The sequence below is a fragment of the Chionomys nivalis genome, chromosome 8 (genome assembly GCF_950005125.1).
Source record: "Chionomys nivalis chromosome 8, mChiNiv1.1, whole genome shotgun sequence".
NCBI lineage: Eukaryota > Metazoa > Chordata > Mammalia > Rodentia > Cricetidae > Chionomys > Chionomys nivalis.
The window spans coordinates 26,851,191-26,875,707 of NC_080093.1; the positions used below are offsets into that span (position 1 = coordinate 26,851,191).

Below are 24,517 nucleotides of genomic sequence, written 5' to 3' on the forward strand. Positions count from 1 at the left end.
GTCCTAGCTGCGTGCTTCCTTGTAACCTCCGAGGTAAGTCAGAACCACCATTTTGGGATAAATGTCCCTTTACCGGGAACTGCAGACCTAATGCTCCACTAAAGTTGACTGACCAAGCTTATCCAAGTTCATTGTCTCACTTTCTGTTTTTTAATCAAGTTTGTCGGGTTTTTTGTTTGTTTGTTTGTTTGTTTGTTTGTTTTTTTTTCCTTTTGATTCTGACCCATCATCTCTCTGGCCTCAGGACTGAGATGATTTCCTGTTTTTCTGGGGATCTTTTCTGAACCCCTTGCCTCTCAGGTCATCTGTACCCCCAGCTTCCTGTACTCTGTGCTTGGCCTCCTCTATTTTGAGGAACATTGTGAGATGAACCTGTGGGACCAGACAGTAGATTCAGCACCACGTGGTTTTACCTGGGCTCACCTTTACCATTTTAGATTTCATGGCCTAAATAGTCCAGGCCAAAGGAATTGTGGGAAAACTAGATTTCCCTGGATAACCACTGAATTGGTTAATGCCAGCATAAGTTATTCTGTGTTAGTCCTTTACCAGAGTCAAGTTAAATTTTTATTTATAACACTAAGACAATGTAAGGAATGATCTTTTGTGTAGTCAGGTTAATAATGATAAGTAATACTCTTTTAATATGTGCTCCTAAATTTACATTGGAACGTAATCCCCAAGTTTTATGTTAATGATCCTTTGAGGTGGAGCTTTTAGGAAATAATGAGGACTAGATGAGTCAGGTAGGTGGGCTCCCCGTCTTGAAGAGGGGACATACAGGCTGTTTCATTTGCTCTGCTTCACTTCATGGTGGTAATGTAGCAAGGAGTCCCTTACCGGGCGCTGAGCACACTGGCACCAAGAGTTTGGACTTCTCAGCTGCCAGACAGACCCACGAACAAATAAGCTAAATAATCTGATCTTGGTGGTGGTGGTGGTGGTGGTGTCTGTATGCTTGAGTGTGTGTTTTATGTAAATTTTTAAAAATTCTAATTATTCATCTCACCAGAGATAAAATAATAACTTTGAGTTCACATTGTTAATCTGCATCTGTGGTTTTAAGTGGATTCATTTTGCCTTCTATTTTCTAACGTGCCCCAACAGTCCCTTTAATCCCTTCTCAGCTGTCCACCACAGATGTCTCTGTGTCCTTTCTCCCAGCAGCCTCCTAGTGCCAGGATAGTGCCTATGGGATGATTCTCCTGGTTTAGTCTGACATTCACCTACTGAGCGCTGTGGTCAAACTATTTACCTAATCGTTTCTTTACCTACAAGATGAGAATGATAGTAGTTTTTACCCAATATTATGTAATTTTACCCAATATTATGTAATGTAGTAGTTTTTACCCAATATTATGTAATATTATGTAATGATAGTAGTTTTTACCCAATATTATGATGCTGAGTAGAAACAAATTCACAGCATCCCACAGTGCTTGGTACTCAGGCTGGTGTTGGGGCCAGCCTTGGCCAAAAATACCCTCTTCCAGAGTGGAGGCGTGGGGATTTAGAAATATAGTAAAGAATATGAAGATGCGAATGAAAATAAAACGCAGAAACATATAGGATAGTATCGGGAGGGAATTTCAGTGAGTACTGAAAATTCACCCGTGTTTTATTTCCAATAGTTTAATATACCCCTGAATTCCAAAGGCAGGAGCAGAACAGAAGGACTGCATTAACACACAAACTGAAAGTCGTGGGGCACAGTTGTTGCCCTTGCCCTTGACCCATGCCCTAGACCAGGCACTCTGTGGGCAAACCACTCCCTGGGTGGAATCCCTAGTTATTTCCTTATAGGGAACTGAAACTTAGTTGGTTCCTTAGACTTTTGTTTTAGGTAGGAACCAACTACTTCCCTATTTCAGGAGCTTGAGGTCTGGCAACTAGCCACACCTGTTGACATGACTCTGATTTACATGTAGGTGGGACCTTTGAGTTAGAAACACAATAACCTTGAATGAACTAAAAACAAGTCCCAAACTCTCTGACCTTTGGCCTCTTTGGGCCTCCACAGGCTGGTGCTGTTCCCATATGCTTCTCTGTTCTTACCTGTTTTCAACCCAAACATCTTGAGTTCTTCCTTGATGATGCCTTTTCCCAGTACCTGGTCTGTTAAATCTGAGTCTTCTCGCTGTACCTTCAACTGGTGTCACCTCCTACACGGGGTGGCATTAGAGCCTCCTGCTGGTCTGTTTTTCTTGGGTCAATCAGCAGTCAGTGTTCGCAGCTCTGAGAGGGTATCAGCGTGTATCACTTTTCTGCCTCATGTATCACTAAAGTCATTGTCTTTATCATGGCCTAAAGGTTCTGCCAAAGCCAATTGTTCCTTCCCAGACCACGTGGCCTCGTGAACTTTGTTCCCCAACTTTCTAATAGGTCAACAGATGGTTAGGCATACTGACCACGAATGTTTTCTTCCAAGGGGTGTCATGGGTAGCCCTTAGAGCCCTGGGTTTTATGCGGGATCCTTCCATTCAACTGGTAGCTAAAGTCTCTTGTGAGATGGAATATTGCTGAGTAGAAATGCAGATAACGAAAGTGTGAACTTTGTTTGAGTTGGATTTTAAAAAGTTGAGAAGACATTGCACATATATAGACGCATCTCTGGGGTAGGAGCTTGGCTATCTGGATTCATTCTGCCATCTTGCCTCTGGAGATGCCCATATGCTAAGTGAATTCTGAAAGACCTTAGGAGAGCATTGGTTTTGATTCGTTGCAAGTTTGATCTTTGCCCCTTCATCTGTTTGAATAGCCTTTCTTTGGAGTTTCCCGCAACAGTCCTGAGTTCAAGGCCCTGAGTTTTCCTGCTTTGCTTTCTGGTGCTCTAGAGATAGAAGTGCTGTAATGGGAGTAGAAAGTGTTGCGTGGGGGGGGGGGAGTAGGGAGGGGAGAGTAGGGGAGAAAGGAGGCAGAGCTCAGACTAGGGATTTTCAGACCTGTCTGAATGGATGAAGCCATCTCAGCAAATATTTTAAGCTAAAATGTGAATGCCAAAAAAAAAAAAAGAAAGAAAAAAAAAGAAAAAAAGATGTGGGTTGGAGGGACAGTGGGCAGATTAATTCTGGCAGATAAACTAAAGGGTTTACAGGGCAAATGTGTATGGGCAGAAATGGGGACTAGCTGTTGGGAGCCAGAGACTCACAAAGATCCACCTGCCTCTGCCTTCCTAGTTCTGGGATTAAAGGTGTGCGCCACCACTACCCAGCTAATAGAATCTTAACTCACATGTGGGAACTCAAAATGGGATTTCTCACACAAGTTCCAGCACCTTTTTGTCTTATGTAATTATACTTCAGTTTAGACTCTCTGAGACGCAGTTCTGCCTTCTGTGAAATAGAAATCCTAGCCATGCATTGCTGGGCCATCTTAAGAATACAGGGCCTGGAGAAATGGCTCCCAGTGAAGAGCAGAGGCTGCTCCTGCAGAGGACTGAGTTTGATTCTCAGCACCACAACTGGTGGCTCACAGCCGTCTGTAATTCTGGTCACAGGGGATCTGACGCCCTCTTCTGGCCTCCATGGGCAACAGGCACACATGTAGTGCTTATACATTTATGCAGATGTTCACATAGAAGTATAAAAGGAAAGAAACAGAATGAATTAATGATACAAAGCTTGAAGGCATGAAGAAGAAATTTGGTAAAATTCCCCACCTTTATATGGACAACTTTTGACTTACAATAAAAAAAAAATGGTAAGTTAAGTATTGCAATAACCATTCTTAGTTCTTTTCCATCGCCTGTTTATTGCTAACTTGTTTTCTTGATGCTCTAAGAAGGAAGGCATTGCCCTTGTCCTCCTTTTTCCTGACAAAGAAGCAAATTTCATAGGAAATACATGGAAATGACTTAGGTCACCAAGAAAGTCTCTGTTCAAAGTAAAGCATCTAGCATGTGAGTGGCGCTGCTGTGGCCCAGTGAGGATGAGTCCCCGTGGATCGCATGCTCGAATCCCTGAGCAGAGACCTGAACTGCACAGGACCCTTTCTCTGCCTACGATGGCTCCCCTCATGCTGCACAGCATCTCCCTTGTTATTGCCTCTTAGTTGTGAATGTGTTGTTTGGTTCACTGTTTTTTATATGGGTCTATTAGTTTTTAAAAGCCAAGAACTTCCAGAAAGATTTAGGTGATGAAGTCTATGTCAGAGAAATGGGTTAGAAACAAATGGAAAGATCACAAAACGATAGTAAAGCTGAGGTTGAGAGTAGTCATTATCTACAATTCTGTAATTCTTTTGTTTTGGTTTGGTTTTGACTTTCAAGACAGGTTTTCTCTGTATAGCCTTGGCTGTCCTAGAACTCACTCTGAAGACCAGACTGGCCTCAAACTCATAGAGACCCTCCTGCCTCTTCCTCCCCAATTCTGGGATTAAAGGTGTGCGCCACCACCGCCCGGCTTATAATTCCCTTAAATGTGTTGGTCTTTAAGATCTTGGGAAGTAGAGTAATTTAATTTTGAGCCAAGTGCCAGTGGGCATGCCAGTTCTTATCTGCCACTCTTAGCTACACAGGGAGTTTAAAACCAACTTGGGAAACATGAAACCCTGTTTGGGGGCGGGGGCAGAGATAGAGGCAAGTAGCATAGTACGAAATAATATTTTTTTCCGTTGATATAGTCCTTTGGGGAACGGAAATCCTACTCTAAGCCAAGAGTGCCGCATGTCCTGCTGCTGTGGATTCATGGAAAGAGACTACTTGGGGCGGCAGAATTCTTTCCAGCATTTAATTGAACTTTATAGTCTATTCATTTCTTTGGCCCTTTTTCCTTTAGAATTTTAAACCTTTGTACTAAATGCCAAAAACATTATAATACTGCTGTTTTTAGCCTGGTTGTTGAATCACACAATTAGATTCTAAGTCCCATTTCCTTTTTGAAATTAGGGATGTTATAAAGTTCAGTAGGGGCCTTGGGCCATGGCTCAGTGGTTCAATACTTGCTTGTATTCCAAGGCCCTGAACTCAACTCCTTACCCCAATTCCTGTCTCAAACAAAGCTATATAAGTCACCTGTACTGGAAGCAGCATGCATCTGTAGCAAGTCTTAATTGTATATAAAATATTAACAATTTTACTCATTGTCTTATATGCAAATTTGGCAGATATAATATTCTGAAGGGGGTGAGTAGTCGTGAGCCTGGTGTGCAAAACAGTAGTGGGAAGTCTGTTAGCAGAGGCAGTCTGTGCACTGACAGTCACTGCAGTGTGAGCGGATGGAACACAGACTTTGGGACACGAAAGGCATGTTTCTGGACATTTAATGAATGTTCTGGGTTTCGGGGAATTATATCCAGCATCTAACTCCTTCTTGGCATTTGCTTAATCTCTAGTAATATCCCATGGACATTCCTTCTATGATTGTTTTTCTTTTTTAAAAAGATATTTTTTGAGATTATAATATAGTTAATCATTTCCCCATTCCTCTAGTCCCTTTCGTATACTCCCCTATGTTTTCTTTCAAACTCATGGCCTCTTTTGTCATTAATTGTTGTTACATATATGTATTCCAAAATACATAAATACAACTTGCTCAGTCTACATGGTGTTACTTGAATGTATGTTTTCATTTGGTATTAGTTGATCAGTTGGTGTGTTCTTCCTTGTGGAAGACGATTCCTCCTGCTCTCGGCATTCCTGAGTTGCCTGTAGTTCCTTGTGTAGTTGATGAAGGGTTGAGGTCTCATGGTCTTTCCCCATCTCCTTTTTCGTGTCCATTGGTGCCATTCTTGTCCAGCTCCTATTCGGGTAGTCATGTGGGCAAGACTCTATGAGTGTGCCCTCTGCCAGCCCTAGGAAGCACAACCTCATAGCAAATTCCTTGATCTGATCCTCTGGCTCTTACAATGTTTCTGCTCCCTCTTCTTCAATGTTCCTTGAATCTTTTTTTTTCCATAAAGAATTCAAAGTGTGTGGAATTCTTGAATTTGGGAAAGGAATGCCTTTGTACACTAGAAGTATATACAATTCTTTAAAACATAAATCCTTTGCTTTTGAACATCACAGTGACCTCCATAGCCTGCACGTTCTATTCACATCGGCACTTCCTTTGTGGTGTTCTTGACTGACATCTGTTGACCATAGTTTTCACTTCTCTTGTGATTACACTTGAAACCAGAGACGCACACATATCTGTGGCAGCCTCATGTAGAGTGAATTCTCACCACTGGGAGGGATGTGACCCCGTGACTATGAGAAAATGATTAAAGCCAGCTCTGACAATGACAGTTCTGACCAACTTGTGAAATACAGATAAGGAGACATAATACCCACCCATCTTTATTTACTAAATCCTGAATTAACTTGAACTGTGTGTATCCCGGTGATATGCTGGTAGAGTATTAGGAAGTTGTTGTGATACACACACACACACACACACACACCACACAGGTAGTGGGTCACGTTATTGCTCTTACTAAATCAACAATTACGAATGACAGTATTGCATTTGGCTTCCACACTCAATTGACAAACCAAGCTAAAATAGACACAGCGCACAATGGTAGAGCAACCACACATTTGCTTTTCTAAAGGAAAAACCTGTCCACTGTTCCTAAATTTTCTTTTTTGCTAAATCATATTTATCCAAGCCAAGAAAAACACCTTAAGCCTAAATATGTGATATACACCATGTGATGTATCTCCCATAGCCCATGGCTGAATGGGAGAAAGAGAATGAAGGTTTCTACTTAAGGAGACACTTAGGACTACATTAATGAGGTCAAGTCTAAGAAACAGGTAGAATTTGGTGCTAGAATTCATAGGACATGATATATGCCTGTATTCATCTCTCTCATTACAAACTAATGGCTCTTCCTTGTCCTTGTTTCTATTTTGTAGCCCTCTGTCTATATGCCTGCTCTGTCGGGGGCTCCAGATAGTATTTCTAGAGTGGTTATCCATCCCTGTTTTACCTATTAGGAAGAGGGGAGAAGTACTGTCTGAGGGAGCAAAGCAATGAGGAGCAGTGTCAGGGGTTCTACTTTGCTTTTCGTAGTTCTTCCTTTGACCCCAGGATGCTAGAACGTCAGTTCCGGATGTGTACTCCCTCGCTGTTTCCTGTCTGACTCCTTGACACAGACACATTTGAAGTTTTCATGCTCATGTCATTCTAAGCACCTTGACATTTTAGACAGAGACACAGAACATTTAAATGCCCCGGGTCCTGCATGGCTTGGACCGCTCTGAATAAGATTTGCTTATCCATTAGTTGAATGTCAACTCAGATTTAAGGCCCGTAAAGCCTAGTTTGTAGCAGTATAAATCCATGTGATCCTTTGGACAACTAATGGCCGTATATATAAAGCACAGCTTACAGTATTCTAAAACTCCCCACCTAGATCTTTTGCCAGTGATACTTTACCACTCTGATTTCAAGCTCTTGAGTAGGTTTTTGGGTTTGTTCTATTGGGTCTTTGAAAACTTTTAAGTAAATGAACCTGCGGAATTTCTTGACTGAGAATCTGCCCTGTTTTTCCCTTTTTCTAGGTCTATTATTAGCAGAAGATTTTTCTGCATAGTGGGCACGCTGTACCTGTATCGGTGTATTACAATGTATGTAACTACACTCCCAGTACCCGGCATGCATTTCAACTGTTCTCCGAAGGTAAATTATTCCTCCCTGTCATTTCCCCTTTCTGTTTGTTTCTCCTCTTGCCCTGGGGACCTTACACTAAGGCCAAGATGAAAATTTGCTCAGAATCACTTTCATCTGGGAATGTCCCTCAGCTATAGGGCCTGACGGCCACACCCTTCTCAGAATTCCCCAGCTTCGCCAGCCCCTTCCAGAGAGGAACAAGTGTGGCTAGGGAGTGTGCTTGAAGCTCTCTGTGGGGGTAGAGCTCTTTGCTTCCTGCCAGACGATTAGATATGTTCCTTCGTGCAGATCTGACGCCTTCGTCTGTGTTCCTTCACTGAGGCAGAAAGCTGTTTCCTGTGGCACTTGTCCCTCTCTGTCTTCCCATCAGTGCTTTCGGCAGGGCCAGGCAGGCATGCTCGTGTCCCTTGGCAGTCCTCTGCTAGTTTGTGTGAGGCTGTTCTTGGGAAGGATGAGAGGCCTTGCATCTGCTGCCTTTTCTTGTATCCCAGAAGATTTTGAAGCTGCCCTATATCTCTTGCTTGGTGACTCTGCCTTTGCACCAGATTTAAATAATCATTACTTTGGAAGAGATTTTAACTAGAAAATTCTTTGGAATGTCATCAAATAGAAAATGACTTAATTCTTTAATACATTAAAGCTCCTTAGTGCAGTAAGAAAGGAAAGAAACTAAGTTCTTGCCTTGATTTCTTGATTTAAATATATATATATATATATAATGCTATATAATATATATATACAATACTATACTTTGAGATCATTTATCTGCATTGAGCTGTGTGCTGCAATAGCCAGCTGTCTTTGGTCCCATCCCTTTCTAAGTTTCTCCCTGCCAAAGGAGACATCTTCTCAGAGAAGTTTTGGAAAGGGGCCTGCAATATTCTCTCTGGATTTTTTCGTGGCATCTTTATGATAGGGAGTTCTGGATCCTTTTGGTTTTCGTGTGCACTTTGTCTCCTCCCAGACTTAGCAGGCATTCCCACAGAGGTGATGGGTTGCTTTCCTGACTCTGCAAGGTTCACTGCATTCTGGAGAATGCACGTTCCTAGTACCACACTCAGCCAGCCCTCCTCCATCTCTACCCCCTCTCTTCCTGGTCCTTGCTTAGTCCTTCCCAGGAAGCCAGCCTCACATTTCATTTTGTGAATGCTTCCCAGAACCCACTTGCAGTGCCCAGGTTACAGAATTCACTCATTCATTTCCTTATTTTTCTATTTGGAAATACCTTGTCGTTGAGAGTCCGGCAGCTCTCGCTGACAGTGTGGTTGATGAACAGAATGTTCTCTACTGTCCCCTGACAATTGTGGCACACACCCAAGGGCAGTTCAACTCTATTTAATAGAGTCTGGATATTGGTAAAGTTGCCGCAGAGAAGTAGGTAGATATGGATTCTGACGATAAGTAAGTCTACGTCTGGGGCCTGTTTTCCCTTCCCTTGTTCAAGGGCTGTGCCTTTGTGAGGGTGTGTGCATTTCGAATCAGCTCTTCAAATCCAGAGTGGCGAGTCAGCCAGAGTCGTCAGTGAACCTAACCACAGTCCATGGCTAAGAAGAGCTCTCGGGTTTTGTTGGTAGAGGCAGAGGTAGCAGGCACCATACAGAGATTAACTCAAACGTGTCACCCATGTGTTGGACGGAAATCCAGTAGTGCCGTGATTTTATGGCAGGCTTCTAAAACTCAGAATCTTAAAAACAAACAGTTGAAGGTGTGTTAGCACACCTCAGCACACAGTAGTTAAAACCAGTCTAATTTATTTTGTACAATAAGGAAAAATTCTGCACACTGCTCTTTTAATGCAGGACTTCATGTAGCTCGGGAACACAACCTTTTATTTTGTTCTGGAATTTTCAATTGTATTCAGTGTAGAGAGGCTAGTGTAAGGAAATCTGTTCTACCCAACACTCAGGTTCAGTCCTTATCACAACGTGTTAGTTTTGGTTCATCTGTCTGCCTTTTTTATTTTAGAAGTATTTTAAAACATATGTCAGACAGTGTCAGCCACGAAATCACTACAGATGTAGCAAGTGCCAGAATACTGGGCATTAATTACATAAGCGTTAGACTCTTGGTAGTCTAACTAATAATTCTTTAGCATTGACAGTGGAATAGTCTGTCTGTCTTGAAGGCATTTCTGATGGTTTGTTTGCACTCGTTAGGATCCAGAGTCTGTACATATTTGCCGGGTCTGTCTGTCAGACTCCCCACCCTACCCCTACCCCCTTAAGTGAAGTGTAGAGCTTGGATCCTCGGTCCTGATCTCCACCTGCATTCACACTCTAAATGGCCTCATCTGTGTCTTGGCGACGTCGGTTCATTTGTTCCTCGCTCCTCCATACTTTTTCTCAATAGGAAGTTGTGTTTGGAGACGTGACTTGGTTCAGTTTTAGCGTGTTTAGCAGGAATTCTTCATGAAGAGAACTCAGAGAGCTGTCTGGATTCAAGCCGAAGAGCTGCAAAGTACCCTCGGGTAGCAGATCGAGCTTGAGACTCACTGTTCTGCCACATGCTGGAATGCCCCAGTATGGGCCAGCGTCACAAGGAAGAGAAGGATGGCACTTTAGAGGTCTCAGAGACCACGCCAGGCTGAGGGAATCAGAATCAAAAAGAGCCTTGTAAAATGACTCTGATCAAGACATCGTCACCACCAAACTGCCCTAGCCTCTAAGACCAGAAGTACAGGAAGCAGAAAAAACACTGGGTCACAATGCCCGCCTGCTAGCCATGAGACATATGAAAGAAAGTTCATGGGCAAATCTAACTAATAATGTCTTTGATGTGATCTTAAGGATTTGTGAGTGAGCAGAGACAGTGTATAAGGGGCTCTATCATTGTAAGATTCTGCAAGCAGGGAAGGAACTTGGTATTGTCCTGCTCTTCTACTGAGAATTGGGGCAATTTGCATTAAACACCCTGTAAATGGAGATTTTTCTCCATCCCGCCAGTCCCAGGGGATCGGTTTCTCTCCGCCCACCATGTCCCCACAGTCCCTTATGAAATAACCATTCTGAGGCTTAATGTCATTTACAATTGTTTGGCCAATAGCTTAGGTTTCTTAACTGGCTAGCTCTCTCTCTTATAAGTTAACCCATTTCTATTAATCTGTGTATCACCACGTGGATGTAGCTTACAGTGATGTGGTGATGCCCTGGCATCTCGCTTGCCCGGCAGCTACATGGCGTCTCATCCACTCTGCCTTCTCTTTTTCCCTATCATTGTTTTGACTTACCACTAGCTATATTCTGCGTGGCCATTGGCTAAAACAACTTTATTCATCAACCAATAAGAGAAACACATAGTCACAGCATATGGAAGGACATCCTACATGAGCACCCACTATGTTTTGAGCTCAGGTACAAGAGATAGGCCAGATAGAGATATACTTTGTTGAAAACACCTGGTTCAGGCTTGTCCCTTATGGAATGAAATTTTGAGATGATGCCGTAATAGGATCAAGATGAGCCACTAACCCCAAAGATGAAAACACCACACAGATTTGAGCAGTGTTCAAGGGTTAAATTGGCAATAATTGGGAGGAATGAGAAAGGAAGGAAAAGATTTCAATGACTGGGTTTTACCACTTGGATAATTATAATTGGGAAGGAAGGGTGTTAATGACTTTGGGACAAACATAAGTTCTTGTGAGACAGCTCAGTGACATCTATAATGGCTAGGTTTGTAGTCTCAAGTTGAAGTGAAAACCAGGGCTAGGAAATAACTATTTGTGATTTGTCATATTGTGAGTGATGGTAAAACCTGTGACTATGGGTGAGAAGTCCATAGAAAGGACAGAGAATCTATAATGCTTATGTATAGAATTGGATGGTCAGCATCTGAGGTCTCTTTAGGCCTGTTTCTTGACAGATTTTCTTACTCATTACTAAACAGTTGGAAGGCAGTTCAGGCTTTACACGAGCGCTCTGCTGAATGAGAAACCTACACCTAGTTCCAGCGTCACATTTACCCCCATATTAGTATACCCAATCCTTTCCTCCGCATCAGAGTTTGTAAGAAAGTTGCTGCAGCAAATCTGTGACAGCAATGATAGAAGTTGGTCTCACAAGAAGCTAAGGGCTTAGAAATAGTCACCAGGTGGCAGGGCAGCCGGAGGCACAGGCCTCCCACCACATATTGCTGCAAACAGTCATAAGTCACTGGGGACATGCAAAGATGTGTTCACCTCATGGATTGCATACAACAAAGTACCTTCCTGTACCCGTGGGGTGCGTGCTGTGCCAGGCTGATGCTGGAGGCTGCCAAGCGTCCGATCCCTTGACTAGCCTATGGCAGTGTTGTCGCAGCTTCTCCCCAAGAGCATTTATGGATCCCCAACCGCACTCTTCTTGTCAGAGCTGTTTAGAACTAAAACAAACAAACAAAAAACAGGAACAGCTGGCAATCTTTGAGTTTAGGTAAGTTTGTATTTTTCTAAACTCAAAAAGGAAGGAAGGAAAGGAAGGAAGGAAGGAAGGAAGGAAGGAAGGAAGGAAGGAAGGAAGGAAGGAAGGAAGGAAGGGCAGACGGACCCTGTGTTTACTTCCCAGATTTGCACATTCAGTCCCATGCCAACTTTTGGAAAAGTTGATCTGGTGGTGACTAAGCATTAACCTGAGCTACACAATGTTCTGTTGTGGTTTCTGTGGTGACCTTAGAGTTCAGACAGGAGATGACACCTCAGCCAGGGCTCTTGGCAAATGAATTTCATTTGAAGTTTTATTCAGGCCCTCAATGAACAGGTCACTGTCAAACAAGGACCATGGTCATGTTTGGGCAGCCTCTGAGGCTGGTTGTTAAGTGGGGTAGCCATGGGAAACCCTGCACAGTTATCGTCTCTGCTGTTGCTATCAGCTTGTCTTAGTGGGAGATTTCAGAATCAAAGCTCCTGAAACTCGCTGGCCTTATGGGCCCCTTGCCTTGCACAAGTCTAACCTTACAAAGCAGCAGAGTCTGCTCTGTTACTATTATACCCCTTTCTCAGGTGGCAGTTGTGGTATTTCATAAGCCCTCCACACTGACACGCTTTAGTAGTTGGATTAGCCCTTGCCAGCCTTCTGAGGACTTCAGAAAGAGCTGGTTACATTACCAAAGTAACTTGGTGTCATAGAGTTAAATTGTGTGGGGCTTAAGTTATCAGTGATTGATATTGATTTTGTGCAGTCTTCTGTATACTTTACCAGCTAATTTTTTTTCTTTTTTTTCTTTTTAGAACAATAGTGGTAACAATATACCATATCATTTCTAGTTTTAAAATTACCTTATTTGTTTTGCTTTTCAAGACAGGGTTTCTCTGTTTAACCACCCCAGACTGTCCTGGAACTCACTCTATGGAGCAAGCTAGCCTCAAGCTCAGGGATCCACCTGCCTCTATATCCTGAGTGCTGGAATTAAAGGTGTGCACCACCACTGCCCAGCTAAAAAGTACTTGTGTTGTGAATAAGGTTTATTATAGACATACTGAAAGTATATAGCAAAGGGAATTTTTTAAAATTCATATTTCAATACATTAGTCCTTTATGGTTATCTTTCTTATAATTCCAGCTCTGCTGTCTGCACATTTATTACTCTTGTTGCAGCTTATATTTGACAAGTGTATTTTGCATTATTTTATAGATTTTCAGCTTCTCTGAGGTTTCCTTACCTCGGGAGGGCATCACTCATTCAGACTGCAAGAAAATGCAGATTGCTAATGTGATTGCAGTTGGTTAATACAAGTTATTTCTTCGAGCAAACATCTCTGGAGAGCCTGTCCTGTGTGGACATAGTGTTGAATATTAAGGGCACAAATGTATATAGCAAGTGTCCCATCCACCTCCATCGTCCCTCCATGGGCCTCCAGAGCTAGGATCCTTGTGTGATCCATCAGGTCGTTCCCTGGCTTGCTCACTCCTCCCTGTATGAATATGAGGGTCCCAGTTGCCATGGATACACAGGAAAACAGCCATTGTGCTGGGCATGCAAGCTGTCCTGCAGGAGGTGTGTCTGAGCCAAGGTTCTGAAGGACAAGTCAGAATCTGTCAAGTGGAAACAGAGAGAAGATGGATAGAAAGGGATCATGCAAAGGAATGTAGAATGACTTGAGGTTTAGTGAGCACAGGTATCTGGTTCTCTGGCCCCAGGGGCCTGAGATGAAGTGAAACAGACAGAGTGTGAGCAAATTTGAAAGGCCTTTATACCTTTCTAATGAGTTTTGACTTCAAGGACCATAGGAAGCCTGGAAAGGTTTTAGTAAGAAGTTATTATGTACTCACAATTTATCTTTTGGATACATCTTCCTAGTCATACAGTAGGGTGCTTGGGAGAAAAGGAGATAGACTTTGATTGGTGCCAAATCATGTACCCCTTTTTCATTCTCACTGTGATTCCAAATATGGTTTATTTTCATTTAATGCTGAAAACTCTGAGTGGAGGAAACTGCAGTCAGTTCAGAGATATGTGGCTCTGAGTAATGTTTCAGAGCTGCCAGGTGACAGAGGCAGGACATCTGGCCACTGTCTGTTGTAGATGGTACTTTTTCATGGCTGTGTGAATTGGTGAGGAATACCTAGACCTGGCTGGTAGCTCTGTCACTGTTGAGGGAAACATTGAGGAGGCAAAAAGCCTTACAGATATTAGGAGCAATCAACTGTAAAGAAGCAAGACATTAATTGAGCAGTTCCAGAGAGCCTTAGAGGTGACTATGTACACCTCAGGGGAAACCTTACCTGTAAGTGGAAGTTTCTCTGTCCCACAGCTGCTCTCAATTAAATACTCAGTCTTATATTAATTATAAATCCTTGGCCAATAGCTCAGGCTTATTGCTACCTAGCTCTTACATTTTAAGTTAACTCTTATTTTCACACTGCCATGTGGGGGTACCTTTGTTAGTATGGCACATTTATCTACTGCTTTCTCTGCATCTGGCTGTGTGACTTCTAATTCGGCCTTTCTCCTTCCCATCATCCTTTGTTTGGTTGCCCCATCTATACTTCCTGCCTGGCTACTGGCCAATTAGCATTTTATTAAACCAATTCAAGTGACAAATCTTCACAGTGTACAAGAGGATTATTCCACAGCATTTTCCCTTTTTGTCTAATTAAAAAGGAAGGTTTTAACTTTAACATAGTAAGATTATATACAACAAAAGCAGTTATCAAGTAAGAATTACAGTTATAATATCCAGTCTATTAGTACTTGGCAAAGTTAGATAAAATACTTTATTATCTAACTTACCTTTGAGTCCAAATTTTTTACCTAATTTATCTTTTATCATAACTAAAGAAAGCTGTGACTATAACTATTTAGTCTTCAACTTCATTAAAGACCTCACGAGGGTGAAATGTTGCCTAATGGCCGGGACCTCAAGCTTCCTGAACAGACATCCAAAGTTCCTCTGTAACATTGGAGCATCCAACTCTGGCCTACAGGCTTAGCATGTCTGGCAGACTTTCCTGTAAAGCATGGACTTTTGAAGAACTATCCTAACTTGTCTTGGCAAAGTTTGGTAGTCACATCTCTTGTGTCCTGCTAGTCCAGTTTGGACAGTAACTGTCAGCCTTGAGGCAAGGGCAGTTTCTTTACACATATGGCTAGCTTTTTCCGTAAAGAAAACAAGCTCCATGTGGAGTTTTTCGATGTCCATCACCTTCTCTGAAATAGATTGGTGCTGCCAGGAACAGATGTGTCTCACTGTCATGAAAAGTCTTAAGTTATTAAACGTATTAAATGCCATATTCTTTAGGTCTTTGAAGTATTTTAAAGATTATGTATCTAAATATATCTGTGTATGACCTTGAAAACATACCTAACATGACTATAAGTTTGATTATTATATATGACTATTAATCTGTATTTCTTAATTACACATTACATTTTTAAATGAGCTGCATATACCTGATATCCTAAAAAAGAGTAGAAATATACATACGGTATAGCAAAATTAATTTTAAATTTGTATCAATAAGCCAAAATCCATACTAATGTAAAATATGTAAGATTAATAGTTATTTTTGGATTAAAGTAGATTCAGTAATCTACCCTTTTATACTATCATTTCTAGATCCCCCCTTTTCTTTTTAAAACAAAATTCCTGAATCCAATCTCCTATGTTCAGCTTTTTTCCTGTTCATTACCAATAGCAGCATGTAATTAATCCTCCCAAATGATGACAAATATATCCAATATTTTGTGAATGTGGATGTAATTTCTTAGACTACTTGCTATTGATTGAGGACACTGGTAGTCTTTGGGTGACTCTGAGAAAATATAGGATAATGGTTAAGTCTTGACTGGAATAGTCATGAGACTGAATCATCTCAGTCAGCAGCCTTGAAACTGTTCTGGATGTAGAAATCTGAAGAAACTACAACAGAGGCATTTTAAGATGTTGAATCACCTGGACCATCTGTTTTCATTGGTGTCTGGTCTCCTTGCTCTGAAAATACATAAACTTCTAAAGGTAACATAAATATCTATAATAAAGTACAGATTGTATCGTACACAAGTCAGCCAAAGATGATTTTTTTGTTTTGTGTTGAGCAGGTAAAATATACACCACATACCTTGAAGTTCTTTTAGGTTTTTTTTTTTTATGTTTATAGCCAGGATTTTCAGGGGTGTCTTCCTCAATCACTCAAACCTGATTTTTCTTAACCCAGAATGAATTCAGAATCTTACATTTCCTATGTATATAAAAGCATAACCTCTCCCCCAAAGTTACATAATTTTTTAATTAAATTTTGAAGTCAAGATATTTTAAAATATATGCTTAACATAGCAGTTTTCATAATCCAAGGTCTTTTAACAACCCAAAATGTTAAAGACAACACAATAATATACATAATCCAGATTCTGTTTTTTCTATCTTTATGTGACTTGTTATTTTTGTTATTGCTCTATTTCATTTTTAAGGACTTTCTTTACCCCTTTTCTTTTCTCTCCCAAACCTACATATATCCTTAAACACACTGTAATTGTTTAGAGGGTTTTTGTTATTGTTTGAATCTGTCCTTAATGTATATCTGTAACCTTTTTTGTCTGCATGAGCAAAAAAAAAAATAATAATAATAAAGCCACTGTGTAATTACTTAGATCATGACGACCCCATGTTGGACATCATATGTAAGCAGAAGTTTCTGTGTCCCACTGTTGCTCTCAATTAAACACTCAGAGGTTTATATTAATTATAAATGCTCAACTAATAGCTCAGGCTTATTACTAACTAGCTCTTACATTTTAAGTTAGCCCATGTTCCTTATTTTTGTCTGCCATGTGGTGGTACCTTTATTAGCATAACATTCATCTCCTGTTCCCTCTGCATTTGGCTGGTGACTACTGACTCTGCCCTTCTCCTTCCCATCACTCTTAGACTGATCACCCTTCCTATACTTCCTGCCTGGCTACTAGCCAGTCAGTGTTTTAGTGTACCAATTTGAGTGACAAGGCTTTGCAGTATGCAAGAGGATTATCCCACAGCACTTCCCCACTGGCTTAGGGTAGAGGAAGGTGGGCAATGGCAGTTTGATCTTCGGGAATGGTCTTGGAGCTACCCGGGCACGAGAGGCCATCAGTGATAACTCTGAAAAAGCCAGGCTGTTCTGCTTGGGAACTCTCCCTCTGGCCATGATGGGTTTGTCAAGCTTTGTTTCTTGCTTTTGCAGTGCTGGGACTTGAGCCCAGGCTCTGTCATCTATCTTTCTCACTGAGCTGTAGCCTCATCCCTCAGGGTTATGCTTGAGACAGTTTGAACATGGCAATATCAGTTTGCAATAAATCAAAAGAAACTTTATAACTTGAGAGACACTTTAGAAAAAAACGAATAAATGTAAAAGAAATAGAAAATGATTATTTGGTAGCTATTGCAGAAATAATTCAAAAATTATAATCCATAATGGGTGGTATTGAAGCTTTTGGGAGAAGGTTGGGTTCAATAATATTTAAACAGTTTTTTCACATTTCTTGTAACGACGTAAATGAATACAGACAGATTATAAAAAATATATACAGCTTTAATGAGGAAATAGACTTACAGGACCACAGTTTTCCACAGAGAACAGGAAAGCAGAGAAAAAGGGCTGCTGGGATCACGCCCGACAGATTTATCAGTAAACATTAGCCCGAGGCGAACACGCCCCCAATGGGTGGGGCTTATCCCTACTTTTCTTATTAATTATTAGAGGGCAAAGATAACATATTTAGTGGAGAAATCTGGCAGGCATTGTGTGGCCAGATGGCCACACCAGCAGCCGGACAGATGTCACCAGGGCTTCCTCACAGGTGCACTGGGATAGAGACCACAGCCGTTCTGTTTGTTCTGCCAACAGCATTGAATTTGAATTTAAGCAGACTGCAGCATTCAGAGAAAATCCAAGGAAGGAGATGATCTTAAAGTGTGACTATCACAGGAGAAAAAAATGAAGACAGAAGCTCTGTCATGTCTGTGAAAAGCCAGAGCATGACAGGCCCCTGGGTGCTGGTCCCTGAGTTGATCCTAGGTCAGTGGGCAGGGATCCAGAGATGATGTAGGGGCTGGTGAGTGGTCTGCATAGGGGCTATGAGGTGAGACTGAGGTTGGATCACTGTAGATTTCATGCATGATTATAGATGAGAGCTTCTTACTTTGGATTTTGGAGTGAGGTGTTGTAAAACTTATGGCACAGGAAAAGAGAAGCAGATGTAGTGAAATACTGACATGGAGTCAAAATGAAGGGCTTCGTTATTTTTTCCATATACAAATTTCAAAATAAAAACATGAGTACATTCTTTGTAGCATCCACTTCCTAACTAGAGTTGACTAGAGGAACTTGAACACTCCTACCTCCCAAATTTAGAGCAATGTAATTTTATTATAGGGACATTTTGCTTTAAACATTGGAGTGTGAGTAACAGATCCAGAGTGGATCCAATTTAAAGTTTTTATGAGGCCTTTGGATAGAGTCCTTATTAAAGGCTATGAAAAATTATTATTTCTGGCTGGAGTTTAAAGAGACTGGTGGCAGATTAGTGTCTTGTTGCTGAGGTTGCTTAGAGACCTCCACCCACCCCAAAGCCTGCTTAATGTAGGAACTGATGCAAACATTTGAGTGTGGAAAAGGGCCAAACCGTCCATAGCCAAGTGGAATAAAAAGTCCTGGAAACCATATAGGAGAAGTGCTTAGTGAAGCCTCCCGCTGAGAAGTCGTGGTGGGTGTGGTGGTGTTTGCAGAGGAAAGCCTGTCTCTGCAGGACAGAGAGTTCAAGAGTCTCCTGAGTGAGCATCCAGCGGAGCTGCAGGTTCACAGAGAGCCCTCTCCGTTTCATCTGCTGGCTGTTAGGAACTGAGCCTGAGGCTCCCCCTCCAAAAATTGCCTCAACTTGATAACAGTAATACTGTCCTCAATTTCTGTAATGCGAGCAGTCACTTTGAAAACAGGTAGTACCTGAGGCTAGGAGAGATAAAATGTTTCCTGCTTGGTTAACCTAAAAACTCATGTCGGAACATGGAGTTCGTAGGGAAAAGTGAGAGTACAGGGAAGAAAATGGAGTATCGATTGAATCCAAACAAATTATGTGCATGTATGAATATTTAGTAAAGGGGTTTTGCGGGGAGGGGAGAAGTGGACAGTTTCAAGACAGGGTTTGTCTATGTAGCCCTTGACTGTTCTGGTACTTGCTCTGTAGACCAGGCTGGCCCTGAACTCAGAGAATCCACCTGCCTCCGCCTCCCAAGTGCTGGGACTAAAGACGTGTGCCACCACACCCAGCTTAAATAAAGTATTTAAAATAGGGCTTGAGTTAGACTTGAGCTCATTTTTGTTCCTATGAAGTGTATCTGGGGATCCAGTGAGACGGTTTAGCATCTGCCATCAACCCCGAGTTCAGTCCTCACACCAGTGTCAAGGTGGAAGGAAAGGACCGACTCAACAGTCATCGTCTGGCCCCGACATGTGTACTGTGGCACACTCATGCTCAGCTCCCCCCCCACCCCCACCAGTGGCACACTCATGCATGTCCCCCAGTGGCACACTCATGCACAGCTGCCCCACATACACAATCAGAAATAAATAATAAAGTATATTTGTAAGCATGACAGGGCGGTGCATACCTGTAACCCCAGCACTAGGAAAGGCCCTGAGTTTGAGGCTAGTCTGGACTCCATGATAAGAACCTGTCCCACACATGCAAAAAAATCTCTTGGAGGTCAGTGTAGCATAATAGAAAGCAAGGAGAGCTCAAATTGGGTTGAGAGTACCTGGCTTAAGAAGGCAAAGGAAAAGGTTAAATCAATGAACTTTTATTAGAACCGCAACGAAGTATGAACTTGGAAATGTTGCCCCTTGCTGTTTCAGAAGATGCTTACAGCCACGGGGTGCTCTCTCCAGGAGCAGGGTAGGATCATTTGTATTTGGCTCACAGATAGGGCCCCTTGTTCTGATCTGAGTCCTTATGTCCTCATGAGCAGTCCGCAGCCCTCTGTGTACTTCTCTTCTGCAGGATGAACACAACACCGCTGTTAGCCAGCAGATGAGCGTAGGATGGTAAAAGGAGGCAGCTGATGGGAGAATCCTGTTACAAGTTTGGGATCTCTGTGTAAAGGGAACGTACTGTTGTGTTCTGTAAAGCCTCCCCACTACTCCTTTATCACTGAGCAGCTAGGTGACAGGAGAACAAAGCAAGAAGGGAGCAGGCGACTTTGAGTGATCTTCCTGCTGAGGAATCTGTCCTTCCTTCCTGTTACTTTACTATCCTAGTGGGGCCTCAATTCTTAGTGTGCGAGTATCCAGTCTTGTTCTTAGAGGGACACCTGCCCATTAAAACTCAGACAACGGCATGCTTTGCCATCATTTGTAGAGTTGACTGAGCCCGCCCTTCGAGCATGTGGCTTTCTCGGTGGCAGGATGCTCAAGGCAGGAGCCCACCAGTTCTGTTTCTGTCGCTGCTGTATGATCCCTGTGTGGTCAGCTGCCCTGCTGTTGGTCTGGGTGCTTTAAGAAGCAGCTTTCGGAGACATGTGATCAATAATAATGCATTTTCTAGTTTGAAGGAAGACCGTTATTTATGATCAATACACTGTAATTTGCCAATGTGGATAGAGTCCATGAATCAGTGGTTGAATGGCATTTTCCTAAGGGATCTTTGGCGGACCAGGGTAGTTGAAATGCGACATTGATAGTGTGCTCATACTTTGCTACTCCCTCTGGATCCGGTGATCGGGCTGATCAAACTCTGAGGGACTAGCATGGCAGTTGGCACGGTACTTTGCTAATAGTGTGGTCGTGCATTGTTTAAAGACAAGGATGTTTTCAGGTACATGTCGATGGACTAATTCATCCATATGCAAACTCTGTGCCCCTGAGATTTAGCCTGTTCCTTCTAGACTGCAAAACTAGCCTTATAGCATATGACTGTGTTGAGCATTATAGGCGAGTGTAACCTGACTTCAGTATTTATATGTCTAGTCATGAAAACATACAATGTAAACTAAAAGATTTACTGAAGGTGCAGCTCAGGGCAGTCGCCAGGAATGGAGCTTGCTCTGCAGCAGCCAAGGGAGTAGTGGGAAGTCCTAGAACTACACACTACAGTGTGCTCCTGTAGACCTAGTAGACACTGCACACTTAGGCCGTGCTCCACTTGCAGAGACTGTTTCCCTCACTAATAAGTTGACACATACTGTAACTCTTTATAAACTTTGGATTCTAGTATTCCTTTGTAATGATACTTACATTAAAATACATTGTAAAGCAAATATACTGTAAAAATACATGTAAAACAAAAGTATTTTCTTAAGACACACAGTAGCCCTGGTCTGCAGCAGATTCCCTATACACGGGATCCACTCATCACCATACACAGGGTCCCCTCCCTCGTCACCGTACACGGGGTCCCCTCCCTCGTCACCGTACACGGGGTCCCCTCCCTCGTCACCGTACACGGGGTCCCCTCCCTCGTCACCGTACACGGGGTCCCCTCCCTCGTCACCGTACACGGGGTCCCCTCCCTCGTCACCGTACACGGGGTCCCTCCCTCGTCACCGTACACGGGGTCCCCTCCCTCGTCACCGTACACGGGGTCCCCTCCCTCGTCACCGTACACGGGGTCCCCTTCCTCGTCACCGTACACGGGGTCCCCTCCCTCGTCACCGTACACAGGATCCCCTCTTAGAGGTGAGCACTTACTCAATTACAGTTCTGTAAGTGTGCTTAACAGACAGCCAAGTGTCACTTTCCTGTAATTTAGTGACTTTTAGTCTGTGCCCCCCACTTTTGGGGGTGGGGGTTGAATGACTTTGATAGGGGTCACCTAAGGCCATCAGGAAACACAGATATTTACAGTACAATTCATAGTAGCAAAATTACAGTTGTAAAGTAGCAGCAGTTTCATGGGTCAGGGGTCAGCATGGCATGAGGAACTGTGTTAAAGGATTACAGCATTAGGAAGGGTGAGAACCGCTGCTGTGATTACCTTTCCTTTTCTGTACAGTAGTTTGCTTCCCCGGGGTTGACAGTTGCCTTGTGTTTTGTTTTGTTTCAGTAGTTTTCTATATATTTCTTTCTACTCAACTTATGCCTTATAGTCAAAAGCCTTGGCTAACCCACCGGTCTCCTGCCCTCAAATAACTCTGGAAAGCATCTAGACTGGGCACTTTGTGAGTCCATGTTGCCACTGCCACACAGTGCTGTGGCTCTCCCTTCATTGCCTCCCAGAAAGACCTGGGTCTTTCTCTCTCTGCATTTACCCACCAGCTTTGTAAAATACACCCTCTGCAGGTCCTGAAGAAGAATAGAGATGTGACAAATTTTCTAAAGTCTTATGTACATATAAAGGGTTAGTTGCGTGGCTAGGTCTAAAATCTAAATTGGAAATCACATTGCTTAATAAATTGAAGCCCTCTCCCTGCCCTCAAGCAATCTCTTTCTGGAATGTTCTCTCAAAGTCATATCTGTTTGGATCCTTCATCTAAAGCTTGGTTTTAATCTCTGAGGACGTTGGCACGGCAGTACCCAGTTCTGAAGTGCCGCAACATGAACTCTTTCTGTGTAAGTCTGCTTCCTTCTGTTTGCTGAGCATTCAGAGTTGCCTTTGTATTGGAAAAGTCAAATCCTCTGGGTGATCTGGCAGCTTGCTTTCCTGAAGTAGAAAACCTGATTGCTATTTGTAAGGAAAAAGATAATGAAACATGCATTTTTCCAAAGCTGGGGTATTAGCAATTAAATGTTGAAAGGGGATTACGGTAATTAAACTGGCCAACTAGAATGAACGGGAATGCTGCAAGGACTGAAACGATGGATCCGTGGTTAAGAGCATTTATGGCTCTTATAGAGGACTAGAGTTTGACCTCCCAGCACCCACATGGTAGCTCAGAACCATCCATAACTGCTCTTCCAGAGGACCCTCTTCTGGACCAGGCACACACTTGGTATACATACATACATGCAAGTGAAACATCCATGCACATAAATAAATCTAAGAAAAAATTGAACAAAAAGTGTACTGCACTCATAGATACAAACATTTGCGTGTTTTTGGTGGCACAATTACACGTTGTATCAAGTGAGTTAGTTAAGCCATTTATTACTTGAGTATCCAGCCGAGGCTTGCATCTTAGGCAGATAGATTGCTTTATAAGTTTCTCTCCAACTCTTACTAACAGGAAAAATAGCCACTGTTGCCTGTGTAATTTCAGAGGGCTGAACGTACATCGTTTTGAGTTCCTTGTTTCATGCATTTGACCGACTAACCTTCAATTGCTTTGGCTAATAGGTCAGAATTGTTATCCTTTGGGCAAAAGTGTATCTCTAAATATTTGCTTAAGAGTCATGCTTTCTTTTTCCAAAGTACAAATTACAGTAAATCAACCATTAATTCCTTCTGTTTCATTGTATTAAAATTTAAGTTGGATACAGGCACATAGCTTAGTGGTAGAGCACTTGCCTGCCATGCTTGAGGCCCTGGGTTAAAATCCTGAACCTAAACATCGCTGAAATGTACTATCAAAGAACACCAGCATCTGAGTGAGGTTCAAGATCCAGATGCGGCATCGCTAGTACCATACACTTTCCAGGGGCTGCCACTAACACAATGAACAGTGCGTGCACACTTGATGAGGAGGACCATGTGTGTTTTGATGAAGTATATAAAAAGCCAATGGGATGCTAGCAAAGGTTCATGGGAACTAATGGTGAATCTCATTTCTCCTTTCCCATAGCTCTTTGGAGACTGGGAAGCTCAAGTGCGGAGGATAATGAAGCTCATCGCCGGAGGTGGCTTGTCCATCACAGGCTCTCACAACATGTGCGGGGACTATCTGTACAGTGGACACACGGTCATGCTAACGCTCACCTACTTATTTATCAAAGAGTGTAAGTCTAAAACAACCTTGCTTTGTAATGTCTTCGCCTGCCACTCCCCGTGGTCCTTTGGAAAATCAGTTTGCGGAAAGTCCCCTAAAGCCAGGCTGGAGGCATGAGGACTGCTGTCTTATCTTATTGTGCCTGTGCACCCTGCGGATGTGGGGAAAGACCTTAGCTGCAGCTCTGTGGAGGGTGCTTTGTTCCTGGATGGCTGCTGTAATATCTGGTCAGTTTTAAATATATGTAATGGAATCATTTACATAAGTATGTATGTATATATGAGTTTGAGTGCTTGTATATGTATGTGTGTATGTACATATATGTGTATATGTATGTACATATATGTGTGTGTGTCTGTGTGTGTGTGTGTGTGTGTGTGTATTCTGCTACTTTTTCCTTTCAGATTGTTTTTGGTACATGAGGTTTGGTTCATTCTTTCTCATTGCTGTTAGAATTTGAGCCCTGTAATTGAACAACAGATTATTTGTTTCTCCGGAAAATTCAGTTTTCCTCAAAATTTTACTGTCATAAACTGTTCAATGAACACTCTCTAAGCAGTTCCCCTGAAGAGTGATGAATGAAGTAGGTTGCTGTGGTCCTGCAGAGGAGGGATGCATG

The 24,517-nt window shown here is 42.5% G+C and overlaps 1 protein-coding gene across 6 annotated transcripts in view; it reads left to right on the forward strand.

Moving 5' to 3' along the window:
- Sgms1 (sphingomyelin synthase 1) overlaps positions 1-24,517 on the forward strand; it is a 258,840-nt gene that overhangs the window by 228,613 nt on the left and 5,710 nt on the right. For all 6 annotated transcript variants that reach the window (XM_057778401.1, XM_057778402.1, XM_057778399.1 and 3 more), the window contains 2 exons: positions 7,487-7,604; positions 23,755-23,908. In XM_057778401.1, coding sequence (XP_057634384.1) covers positions 7,487-7,604; positions 23,755-23,908 — 272 coding nt within the window. The remainder of the gene's footprint in view (positions 1-7,486; positions 7,605-23,754; positions 23,909-24,517) is intronic.